At 36.2% G+C, this 13,206-nt stretch overlaps 1 protein-coding gene across 1 annotated transcript in view; it reads left to right on the top strand.

The window, feature by feature from the left end:
- GTF2I (general transcription factor IIi) overlaps nt 1–10,992 on the top strand; it is an 81,645-nt gene extending 70,653 nt beyond the window's left edge. The window contains exons 28-36 of the mRNA XM_054008170.1: nt 158–268; nt 1,103–1,186; nt 1,909–2,092; nt 3,468–3,496; nt 5,203–5,292; nt 7,740–7,778; nt 8,296–8,371; nt 8,913–8,949; nt 9,920–10,992. Of these exons, the coding sequence (XP_053864145.1) occupies nt 158–268; nt 1,103–1,186; nt 1,909–2,092; nt 3,468–3,496; nt 5,203–5,292; nt 7,740–7,778; nt 8,296–8,354 (596 nt within the window). The 3' untranslated portion in view covers nt 8,355–8,371; nt 8,913–8,949; nt 9,920–10,992. The remainder of the gene's footprint in view (nt 1–157; nt 269–1,102; nt 1,187–1,908; nt 2,093–3,467; nt 3,497–5,202; nt 5,293–7,739; nt 7,779–8,295; nt 8,372–8,912; nt 8,950–9,919) is intronic.
- The last annotated feature ends 2,214 nt before the right edge of the window (nt 10,993–13,206 follow it).

The following is a 13,206-nucleotide window of genomic DNA, read 5'->3' as shown; positions in this document are numbered from 1 at the left end:
CATTTAGACTAAGTCCTTTTGGAAATTGAGCTTTTTCTTTTTTTTACCACAAATCTATTTCTCTCCCAATGTTTCCCTTTTTATTTAATATGCTGGAAAGGTGTTAGCCCATCTTGAGCCATTTTGCTCATACTTTAAATTCCTGTTTCTGTTTAAGGAAAAACCAGTTCATCCAATACATCAAATACAACAAGCACCACAACAAAGCCAGTGGTGAACACAGCCGCAGGGGTTGAAGATCTTAACATAATTCAAGTGACTATACCAGGTAGGTGGGTGCTCTGATTTTACTGCTGCTTACTGTTTATAGCTCTCATTCTTCATGGCAGGAGCTCTTTGCCTAATGTTCCCACCTGCCCCCTATCGTGATTTGCCCTTTGACTCATCCTGTCTTATATATAGTACAGCCTACAAAGAGTATCACTTAATAGCCTCTCTTAAGTGACTGTTGTCACACTGATTTTTTTAAACTTTTATGATTGTGTGTACTACTCAGTGAAATCTGCAGAAAAAATGAATCTCAGTTCAGTTCCCTTTTGCAGGTGGTCACATCTGCACGACCCCCCACCCCATCACATGCTAAATTAAGCGTTAATTTGCAACCTTTTTGGCAGTCTCAGTAGACACAATTAGGATTAAATGATCATGGAGATTCTCTTCCCCAGAAGTGGTCACTTCAGCTCAGGGATAAATTACACTGGTTAGGCAGTGTGGGAAGGCTTGCACTGTGGCTAAATAGAGAATTTCAGTCCCCAGTCTTACACTGTCACCACATTTACTTAAAATAAATCATGATTTGTAAATAATGGGTTTATTCAATACATTTTCTCCTTTAATTAATCTAACATTGTCCTGTAAATATTTTGAAATCATTTTCAGGCCTGTTTAAAACTGCTACTTTTTATAGTTCGCATATTTACAAAATCCTCCATTACTGCTATAACCAAAAAACCAGTGAAAAGGCCTATTTTTGTTCTGATTACCTAGTGCTTAATAAAGCAAACATCTGTTCTTGTTTTAAATAAGCTCTTGTGCAGTCAGTACTGCACTAGTTGAAGAAGAAAATCACCTGCTAAATCCTGACACTAACAATTTCTTTCAGATGATGAAAGTGAAAGATTATCAAAAGTAGAAAAGGCTCGACAACTGAGAGAACAAGTAAATGACCTCTTCAGCAGGAAGTTTGGTAATTGCTTTTATTACTGATTTGAAATAGCTTTGAAAGTAACCACTGATTTACATTTTGGTTTTAAATAAGTATAACCTATAGTATATAATATCCTTTACAGTTGACGTTTTTACACTGTATATATAACCAATGTGTAATTTTTTTCATCTGTAATTATATGCGCCAGCTTCCACAGAAATCTAGTTTGAGGGCTAAATTGTTTTGTGTTTCTTAAACCGAGAAATCCCTGTGATTTTGGATTAATAAATATTTTACGTGTAAACCCAGAATTTGCTTAAAGCTACACAGTCCTGATCAGTTAACACCTTAAAATGTTAAAGCTGAAAGAGTTTTTAAAGTCTTATTTACCCTTTCACTGTTCAGTTTTTCTTTGTGAGAGGAAACACTTTTTCCTTTCATGAAAATGTTTCGGAGTATTCTTTTCTATAATTTTATTTTTATAAAACCTAAATTTTAGTCCTTTATATATTGAACTGTGATACTTGGATACTAGTGACTCTCATGAACCGTATCCTTCATGAATGTAGCTTGGAACACAGTTCATTTGAAAATTACCCAATGTAATGTTTTAAATGGCAAGTGCATTTTAAGGTTATAGCACTTGAGATTATTTTAAATGCTTGTTTTCACATCACTTGATTTTCTTACTGCCCTGAGTATTTGTAAACTGAGATTTGTAGACTTGGGTCACAGTTCAAATCGCAACATCTCTTATTTAGGTGAAGCAATCGGTATGAATTTCCCTGTGAAAGTCCCATACAGAAAAATCACCATAAACCCTGGCTGTGTGGTGGTGGATGGAATGCCTCCTGGAGTGGCATTTAAAGCTCCCAGTTATCTGGAAATCAGCTCCATGAGAAGGATTTTGGAATCAGCAGAGTTTATCAAATTTACTGTCATTCGGTATGTGACTGTCATTTTACTGTCATTGATTATATAATGTAACCATGATTATCCAGATGTCATGGGAATAGCCAATACTTTTGGAAAAATCAATGTTTCAGAAAATTGAGGAAATCTTCATTATAATAATAAATGTGGGGAGGCGTCGACTCTGTTTTGAATAACAAGTAGTTGAGGTTATTTTAAATTCAAATAATTGAGGGTGCACAGCATTAACATGAAAATCCCTGGGAGGGAAGCATACATAGGAACATTGATTACATTGACTTGTAAGTGATTTCTAGCACACCAGCTGAAAACTGCTCCTGTGGTATGGCACATGACAATACAAACAATTTATGGACTTTGCTGTCAAGGCTGTTAGATCCCAAATTCTTTCCTTTGCACAACAGAATTCGTAGGTCCACAAGCTTTGTTTGCTCTTAACAGTAAATTGTGTATCTGTAGTAGTTTAAATTTCCAGATCAGCATGGCTATGTTTTAAAAGTCGTGAGTACATGATTGGATTCCTGAAGTTTAAGATTTTCAGTTACTGTTTTGCCTAACATTCTTGAGAATGTGTCCCTCTTAAAATCAGTTCAGGTACTCTCTTTTGATAAAATGTGATGATTACCCTGGAAGTTAGTTTTTATTTTTATTTTTATTTTTTTTATTTAATGGAGATGTCCTATCTCCTAGAACTGGAAGGGACCTTGAAAGGTCATTGAGTCCAGCCCCCTGCCTTCACTAGCAGGACCAAGTACTGATTTTGCCCCAGATCCCTAAGTAGCCCCCTGAAGGATTGAACTCACAACCCGGGGTTTAGCAGGCCAAAGCTCAAACCACTAAGCTATCCCTCCCCCCTATTTAATTTTAGTTTAATCAAGAAATAAATGGTTTTGCTTATACAGTGGAATAAATGAGATTTTGGAATCTATACAGATGATGAATCAAGAAAGTGAAAACATAAACACTTAGATTCTATTCTGGTTTACAAGGGATCAAATCCAGCAGTTCTGTTAGCAAGCAAGGAGTTTCTAAAAAGTGAATTTAGAGAGGTCCAAATTTTGCAGCTCTTAATCAAGATTGATTTTGAGCTTATGAGTCTTGATCAATATAAGAACATGCGGTATTTTGGCCCAAGTGAAGATTTGATTCTCTTAGCAACTGTTTGAAGGAAGGACTTGCACCTTATTATCAATGTAAAATTGACACAGTCTGCTGGATAAACCACTCTGCTCCAGGCGGAACTATGCTAGAACATTGCAGTCCCTCCTTTTACTTTGTGCTCCGCTATGAACCCTCAGGTGAGGCCCTCCATAAGAGGGAAAGATTGTACAGTAAAAGTGATCTTAGAAACATTAAGTATTCCTTTTATTTTATTTTTTTTACACAGGCCATTTCCAGGACTTGTGATTAACAACCGTAAGTATTCCATTTTTGTCACTTTGAATTCTACTCATGTATCACTTCACAGGGCATGCTAGATGATTGTAGCATTATCCCAGGGTGGCAGAAGGTCCAGAGCATTAACTGCTAAATATGGACAACTTATTTCGTTAGTACTTAGTCAGGAAATCTAAATATGCTTGGTTTATTTATAGGAGGGCCTGACTTACAAAACCACATGAGCTCAGTGATCGCTTAGAACTTGCACGGTTCATCCTGCAGGATCCCAGAGCGTGTTAGAAACATGATGAAGTCAGTTACAGACTCGTACAAGATTTTCTTCACCTCAGGTGTGGCTGCATTTCAATAGCAGTTGACATGTGGGAGCTTTTCAGTAGCCACACAAAGGCATTGGAGTGAAAAATTAAGTGTTCAGCTGAGAATTTAGGGAGACGGAATGTAATTATCCTATTAGGACTTTGGCCAGGTCACCCAAATATTGTGAAAAATGCCCAGGTATTTTCAGTTATCTAAAATAGTCATGATCTTGGTTTTAAGCCTCATTTGAAAAACAGTACCTCTGGTAGCACAGCATCCCTTAGAATCATAGAATATCAGGGTTGGAAGGGACCTCAGGAGGTCATCTAGTCCAACCCCCTGCTCAAAGCAGGACCAATCCCCAACTAAATCATCCCAGCCAGGGCTTTGTCAAGCCGGACCTTAAAAACCTCTAAGGAAGGAGATTCCACCACCTCCCTAGGTAACCCATGCCAGTGCTTCACCACCCTCCTAGTGAAAAAGTTTTCTTAATATCCAACCTAAACCTCCCCCACTGCAACTTGAGACCATTACTCCTTGTTCTGTCATCTGGTACCACTGAGAACAGTCTAGATCCCTTGTCAGGCGCTGAGCCATTGGTATGCTACAGATTCAGAAGGCAAACCCCTACCAGCATTACTTCTCTCTCACCTGGATTGAGCCTCAGACAGCTCTCATCCATTGCCCAGTCTCCCCTTTACATTGGATAAGATCATCAACTGCATCAGCTGGAAGTGGCAGTGTGCTCTACTGACTACAGTGCCTTTAGGATCTTCTCATTGACTCTCCCATTGGCCCCATATATCCTGTGTCACCATCTGAAAGATCCCTCCATTCAGAAGAGCAATTCCTGGCAGGGGTTCCAGAGAATTGTCTGAGGGGCAGAAAGGACCCACTTAAGAGCAACCTGTCCACTGCTACATATAACTGCAGGAGTCAATAGCATAACACATCAATGGCAATTGAGAACAGCTGATAGACGCTTGATTTTCTTCCAGCACGGAAGGATATTGATGATAGGATCACGTCCTATTTCTTTCCCATACAAATGTCTGTCATCAGGTCCTCAATGGTCAAGGCAATCTGAGGTGTCTAGATACAGAAAGAATTGTCTATTACTTCAATAATGTTAGTGGTCTTGCCATTGGTTTTATACTATCCTTTGAAAACCAGTCTTGTTTAGCATTATAAAGGGTGATGTTAGCGCAGGGGATTATAACGAATCTTTAGGTTCTGAGGGAAGAGAAGTGGAAAACACTTGTATCGAGCAGAAGAGGGTATATTATTCAGTTACTGTGAATATAACTTGTTTATGCAACAGGTTCACAGGGTTGAGCGTACAATAAAATATAAATGCCATTTGACTGTTTGAGGGGCCTTTTCTTTTTAAACCTAAACAGTTGACCGTATTTATTCTCTCTCAGAGTTGATGGAGAAAACTGAATCAGAAACACCAGCCAAGGCACCGGCTCCGGCTCCGGCTCCGGCACCGGCACCGGCACCAGTAGTACAAGGTGAATATAGAGGTGTAACAAATTGCTTTTTGAAGGGCAATAGGAGTCAGATTCTAGGGCTTGCTAACTAATGAAATTGTTGCCCGATGATGGGCTGTATTCTAGGCATGTAAAGGCGGATGATGTTGATATTCCAGATTTTACTTTGAAAGAGTGTCTGCTCTGGTAATTAAGGATTTTAAAATCTGAATAGGAAGAAACATTGCTCCCTTTTTAATTTTGGGGTTTTTTTTGTTAGTTCTCTGACTTGATTTTTTTTTTTAATGTCACCAGTAAGCAGGAAGGATGAGAGGCAGCATATAAAGCCCTTCCTTCCTTTTTTTCTGTGTTTGTGTTTAGTTCAAAAGTCTGAGCATACTTTGGTCAGATCTTAGTTTAGCCAAACCAATTAGCCCATCACTTTCAAGGAACAAATGTGGGTGCAATACATTAGGATGAAGGCAGTGAGATCTCTCTTTATCCTGCCCCTGTAGTCTCTGTATGAATCATATCTTCTGCAGCACAGTAACTGCTTAAAGGCAACAGAGAGTCCTGTGGTACCTTTAACTGCTTGTGTATCTAGAATGCTGTTCATATATCTAAATCTTCACAAAGAATTTAGCAGAGTTAATTGTATTTACACTACTGAGTGATTAACTAGTAAGCAATATACCTTTTGGCTTTAAGTGAATTTGAAGTTTCAGATACATTTTTGATGTCCATTTTGAAAACCTGCTGCCCCAAGTTATATGTCTTTGAATAGAATAGACTTCTCCACATAGTGGGATTAGACCATAATTGTTGAGAAGTGAGATCCTAGACCAAGAAACAGGGCCAGGTTATAAACTCCCTGACTCCTAAGGGGTAACTCACCACTACTGCAGGAGCTGTAATTACAGAGGAAAATGCCGACTCCTCTATTACATTTGCAAGACAAAGGAGCTACAGGAACATAGTAGATGGCAACTAGTGAAAACTGCTTACAGTCAAGTTTATCTAAGTGCCCATAGACACTTAATTACATTAGTTAAAAAAAATCCTGAAGCTTTCCTAACTCTTGATTATGTGGAAAATACAGATCATTTACACACTGGGTAGATAAAAATTGATTTTTTAATTTATTTAAATTATAATCTTTTTCTTTTTAAAAATAAACCTGTTTAATATGAAATCTGAATTTAATACATATAAGGCCTGAACTACTTATAATCTCAGACAATTAAATAAAAAATAAATATGCTGTATCATGAGCCTTTATGAAAAACTTTGAGTTAAAGGCTGCTTTTCTGTATAAAGAAAGGTGCTTTTCCCCTACTTCTAACTTTTGAGATCAAGCTTATTGGCACAGTAGGGTGGTCTAAGTAACTTAGGAGTCTGATTTTTCAAGAGACTTAGTTAAGTTCCAGTCACTTTCACTTAGGCATATTTTAAAACTTTCCCAGGCTGACTTGAAATAATTGGTTTAATTCACTGTTTGCAGTTAATCCCTCTGTTTAATCAACATTTAGTTGTAAATTTGAAACATGTTTTGGAAACGAAAGGATCTCGTATCAAAACATTTCTGTTTTGTTTAAAAAAAAAAAATTTTTTATGCTGTTCAGTGTATTGAAATTCCACTTGCGGTCCTAATGCAGCTTGATAACAATCATGAGCAAAAAATTAATTATCCAATAAATAAGCAATTTGTCATTCACTTATTTCTGACTTAATAAAAATGTACAGTTAACAAGAATCTGAAAATATTATGCTATATAATTAAATTAAGGTATATAGTTATAATGTATCCCTGTAGATAGCAAAAAGGTGTACCAAATCTAGTGTAAAAGTTCTATTTAGCTGTAAATTAACATGTTTTCATGGTTATATCAATAGTCAGAATGCACCTTTCTTTTGAAAATAACTGATATACAGATGGAAAAGTTGATTAAAATCAGTGATTTAAATCAAGTCTTTCCACTTGCTGATTTAAATCAATCCACCCTGCTTACACACTTGCTAATAGAAAACCCTGCTTAGAAACTACTTTAAAGAGGTCCCTTCTTCCCACATGTAAGATGACATAACTATGACCCTGAAAGCTGTTGTTTTGTTGATGTCAAGGTGTATATTTAGTTAGTTTTGATAATATTAGACCAAACTCTGTTCTCCATTCATGCACCCTTAGGCACACCATTGCATAATGAGTTTTTTACAATCCATTAAGACTCATGCATATGTACAGAGCAGTGAATCTCACTTAATACTCTGAAGGGAAAGTGGTGATGGCTTTTCTAATTTAAAAAGGGACATCAGATTTTACTTTTTAATTATCTTCAGCAGGTCACAGTTGTATCTTGGGCACAATATTTGAAAGTGATCATAGGAGAGAATATTCACTAGCTTTCCCAAGCCTTGCTGTAATATTTATCTTAAGCACATTGTTTAAACTACATGTTAGTTAATTTTATTATATATTTTTTTCATTTAAGAGCCAGCTGAACCAAGCCAAATAGAAGTATCTGTAGAAGGTAAGTGACAGCTGTCACTTATTATAAAAACTATGTATTTTTGGTGATTTTAAATAAGGTTGCATCACTTCTAATAAAATTAAAAAGATAAAGTGGTGTTTAATCAAAACACAAGTCATTCTCTTTTGTTTCCTTCCTGGTTCTGCATGCAGTGTTGGTTTGCAGTAAAAATTTATTACTCCGATTTTGTTTTACAATGTTTATGAACTGTTCTTAATAAGTCATGACTTTATGTAGCTGTGTATTTGAGTGATGGCTTATATCCTAAATGTCTGTCTTTATTCAAAGCAGTTTTTCCCACAATTCACATGACTGAATGATTGCCATCACCAGAGAAAAGAAATAATTTCCATAGAAGTGCACCATTTTGCTATTTAATCATTTTCATCATTTGAATTTTAAGATACATGGATATTTTCTTAATATTCAGCCAGCAGTTATCGACTTTTCCAGTGCAATTCTGTCATTGATATTCATGAAACTTTGGTCAAAAAGATTCTTGTTTCTTTTTCAACAGATGTAGCAGAAACAGAAGAAAGTTCTCAAATAAAACAGGAGCCAGATCCAACGTGGTAGACCTTATCAATATTAGGGTAAAATAATTTAGTATCTGTCAAAATTAATAGTTATTAGGGAATAGTATTTTTACACCTCTTTGTAGGGAATGCACGTCATATGGCTAAGGCACAAGGCTGGATGTCAGGAGATTAGAGCTTTCTTACTGACTCTGTCATTGCCTTGGCTTGCGACTTTATGCAAGTCACTTTGTCTGTCTGGCTCACCCAGGTTGTATGCAGCTTAATTAATTAAAGCTTGTGAGGCCTTCAGATACAAGTTTGATAAGTGCCATAGTACTACCTATAAATAAAAATGGATTATGATTACATGCCTAAGGAGATCTAAGACTTAATTCATTAATGTTTGTAAAGAGTTTTGACATGCTTGGGTGCAAAGGACATTATTATTGTTGGTATAGCCTATATACTTGAAAATTGTAATTAAGCATGGTATTTCTTCTTCCTTTTAATATTGCCTGAATTTGAGAAACACATGGTGGAATAATTAGCTTTGATTAAAAAAAATGTGATTGCTGTTCATTTTAAAAGTTTTGTTTCTTACTTTTTTTAACCTCAGAAAAATCTCAGTTCAAGTTTTGGGACAAAGATTCAGGGTAAATCTTATTTTATTTAGTTTATTTAACCATTTATCTAGTTTTTCCATTTCTCGTTCTCATAACAAGATTCTGGTGGCAGTTGAAACTGTCTTAGTTATGGTGTTATGCCAACAAATAAAAATATGCAGAGTTATAATTTACTCTTAGGGTTTACTTTGTTATAAACCATTCAGGAAAAAATGTTAAATATTAAGAATTATTACATCTGCACTAGTTTTTTGATGTTTGAATTTATTAAAAAGCTCTGAACCAAGTTTTTTTACTTTTGTAACATCTGTCAACTTGATTGACCTAAAGATGGGTTGTATTTGTCTAGTACATTCGTACTATGATCTCCCTTTTTAAAAGTAAGAAAATGCTATTGACTATATTCATCACAAAGTTGATAATTTGAGGTTGAATATGAATAAAAATTTTCCATATCTGAGATCTGTTAGTCTGTCAAGCAGTATTTCAATGGTAGAAATTTCATTGCTTAAAATATTTAAGATAGACTGGACAAAGCATTAGAAAATGTTGGAAATAATCCTTTATTTTCAGGAAAATGGACTTAACCTAACAGATGTAAAAAGGTCTGTTGTAACTTCTGTTAACCAAATTCTACAGACCTCATTTGGTTTAAATTCCCATTGAAGCTTGTGGGAGTTTTGTCTGAGGTAAGGGCTGCAGGATTTGGTCTCTGGTTCTGTCTCACTCTAGCTACGTTACAATTGTACTCACCTAATGGATTCAACAGAGAATTTACATCAAGTGAAATGCCTGGGTAAAACCCTGTTTTAAGAGGGCACTCAAGCACATACTTAAACCCATTCTTATTCAGGAAAGCATGTGCTTGGGTACTTTCATGAATCATAGCCTAAATGAAGACTTGAAGAGATGTACACAAATTTCTCAAGTACTAGTATGTATAGTAGGATACATAGCTGCAATGAAACTAACTTCACCTTTGTACTTTTTTCCTATCTAGTCAGAAGCATGCAGTCTGGAGAAGAGCTTGCTGGGACTGTCCTGAGCTGTGTAATATAATTGTATAAGAGAAGTACCTTCTATACAAACCCTTTTTGTACTTTTAGATAGAAATGTCTACTTTTTCAGCAGTTCTGTGAATTGACTTAAAGCAAAGAGTGACTGTAGATTTGGAAAGGTTGATTATATATTATAAGGATTAAATTTGAGGCAGCAATGCTGAAAAAATGACAGGGATTAATTCAGATTTTAAAAAAATCAACAGGAATTTAGACGCCGTCTACATTTCCCAGTAAAGTAGAATTGTACTGTGCCTGGATGCATCTCAGCTTTTGCGATGAAGAAAAATACCTACAGTAGTTCATTAATTTTCTGTTTTTGGAAAAAAAAAATAATGATTTTTGGTTCTTTCTCCTTAATGGCTGATTGGACAATACTATCTGTATATTTGAACTAATTTTTCCTATGATATCTATCTCAATTCATATGTTTTTCATAAATAAAGATGAACTCGTTCACCTGACCGTTAGTATGCATTAATAAAGTGGACTATGAAAAGGTCAGTATCTCAGTGTGTGGATGAGGAACAAATTTAAATTGAGCCCTTCTTCTATTTTGTTCCATTATTTCAAAGTAAAGAGTGTATGTTTTATCAGGGCATCATACGGTTTATGTAAGAGAAGGGTCCAGTCTTGCAGTCCTAATGCAGGCAAAACTCCCATTGACTTATGTGATAGTTTTACATGAGGACTGCTGGATGATGCCCTTTAATTCGTTTAGACCCAGTTATGGACACTTAAGCAACTAAGCTGTTGTAAGACCTAGTATGTTGAGAGTTAAGTTACCTGTAGTCTTTTCTGATTGCTCCCCACATCTTGTAAAAGACAAATGTAAGCGTTTTAAAATTTAACGAACCATAAGAGATGTAAAATGCTGGCTATGTGATAAGCTCTATAGAGTAAATATGGAGTATTGTAAAAATTTCTTTTTGGGGATGACTGCATTATGCACAAATGGGTAAATCTTATTTCCAGGTTGCAGAAAGAAATAAATTTCTCATGGTTTTCACGATTACCCATGCAGTATAAATTGATGTATTTTGCAGCAAATTGTTTTAGCTATAATTTAAAAAAAATAGGTAAAATATGATTTAGCGTATTTATAAATACAGTTTAAATAAACACAATCCATTCATGCCTTTCTGACACAAATCCAACTTTACAGGTCTCTCTTTATTGCCTCTTTGAGGAAACTTTTGAAGGATCTAGTTTAATTTGGTATAATAAATGTATATGAACTTGGAATATATAGCAGAGGAAATATTTTAAAGTCACTGCCAAGATCTTTTCAGAACCACATGGTTTCTGCAATTCTAAAGCCACAAGGTATGTTGCAGTCATGCTCTTCCAAGAGTTGTAGAATATTTTTTTTTTTTTTTTTTTTAACCTGTGAGATTTTTCAGAAGTGCTCAGTGTGGGTCCAGCTGGTCCCAGTGAAATGAATGGGAGTTCTACCATTGACTTCAGTGGGAGCAGAGTTAGGTTCATGCTGAGCCCCTTTGAAAAGACCACTCTAAGTTTCTAATTCTTGTAGTTGCAAAGAAAGGCTTCCAGATATGAATCAAATTGAAATTGATGTATGTGCTGCCTTCCTGATTCTGTAGATGGACTGTAGTCAGATGCATGTGAACTGCCCCATTCCACTAGATTTGTGTGTTAACTCTGAACCCTGCTGATGTCATTTCATTATTTAACTATTAAGTATTTCAGTGCTGATCATTATAATAGAAGTGTTCAATTAACGTTCAATCAACTTCTACGTAATTGTTTGACGTGCTAGATATTGGGACACCGGCCATTTGCATGGCAGCTGTCGCTAAAGTGTTGCTGGAATGGGGAATTAGTTTAAGTACCACTCAAAAATTTTGAGTCAATGCTGCCTCTGCCTCTAAGGAGGAGAAAAGTGGTGCATCCCTTCTGCATGCCTCAGCTGCCTCCTGCATGCCAAAAATCTAAACTACCCTCTTCACAGCTGCTAAGCCTTCCAGCTTCTCTCAGCAATGCATTTTTATACAGTGCTAATGGAATAATCTATAGAAGAGTGAATACTCAAAATGTGGGAGTGGCACAAAAATCAATACTTAAAAAATCAGATAACATGGAAACTGCAGAATTTATATCCCGCTTGCTGCGGAGACTTGGGAAATTTATGCTCTTCCAACACAAGAACTGAAAAGGAAAACCAATGCAATAGTTATATTTAAAAAATAGGTTTATGTGCATTGTATCTGTTCATATGATGGCTTATGGCAGTGCTGTATGAAAGTCTGTACACATCATTCAGTCTCCAACACTGCTCTGTCAGAAGTGACAGAATCACTTCGGTTGTTTCAAATAGGTGTGAGTCACATACAAGAGAGAAATCATACTGACAAAGTAATTGCATGAATTTGTACTATCCAGATATTGCATATAAATCCATTCTATATAATGTTATAAGAGAACATCTGGAAAGTATGATCGCATGTGTGGAAAAATCGATCATTTCCAACGAGGTGTGTCACTTTTTGGGTCTGAGGGAAGATCATGCTCTAAAATGCTTGTCTGCACCTAAAAATTGGTGATAACTGTTACCAGAATCCTGAACATTTTTTATAGTAGAGAAATATTGAACAGTCTGCCACACACTTGAATATTTCCATCTCCTCCTGTGGGGAGTCAGTTTCACCTAAACAGGAGTCTTGTTCCTGATGGTCTAGGGGTTCAAAATTCTAGAGAGAGAATTAACCTTCAAAACATTGCACTTAATGGATTTTATTTGAGATCATGCTTAGCCACTAGGTGTCAGTTAATGCTCAGTGCTAACTGGAGTACATTTCAGCTGCTGGGTTCATGCCTATCCCTGGAGCTTTGAAGATTCCCAGATACAAACTGAGCACCAGCCGCTCCATTTCATTTTCTCATTGTCTCCTCGCTGTTGGGGGACAGGAGGGAAGGCATCCACCACATGTTGACAATTTTTCATCAGCCGTTAAAGCATTTATTGTCTTTTGCACATCCCAATTGCCATCTGTGAAATAAACAAAGCCCCTGTGATTCTGGATTGAATTAGGTTTTTACCTTAACTTAAAGAACAGAAACAGAAATTGCCTTTGGACCAGACACGAGCAGAGTTTCATACTCCTTTAATTTCCAGGCGTTTCAGCACTTGTTACAGATGGATCAGTACAGAAGAGAGGCTAATTCTAATCCTACAAGGTTTTAAAGCTCCACTATTCAGTCTTTAATA

Source organism: Malaclemys terrapin, chromosome 18 (assembly GCF_027887155.1).
Source record: "Malaclemys terrapin pileata isolate rMalTer1 chromosome 18, rMalTer1.hap1, whole genome shotgun sequence".
In the NCBI taxonomy this organism is placed as follows: domain Eukaryota; kingdom Metazoa; phylum Chordata; order Testudines; family Emydidae; genus Malaclemys; species Malaclemys terrapin.
The sequence above is the reverse complement of the archived record's forward strand: the minus strand, read 5'-3'. Positions and strand labels throughout refer to the sequence as shown.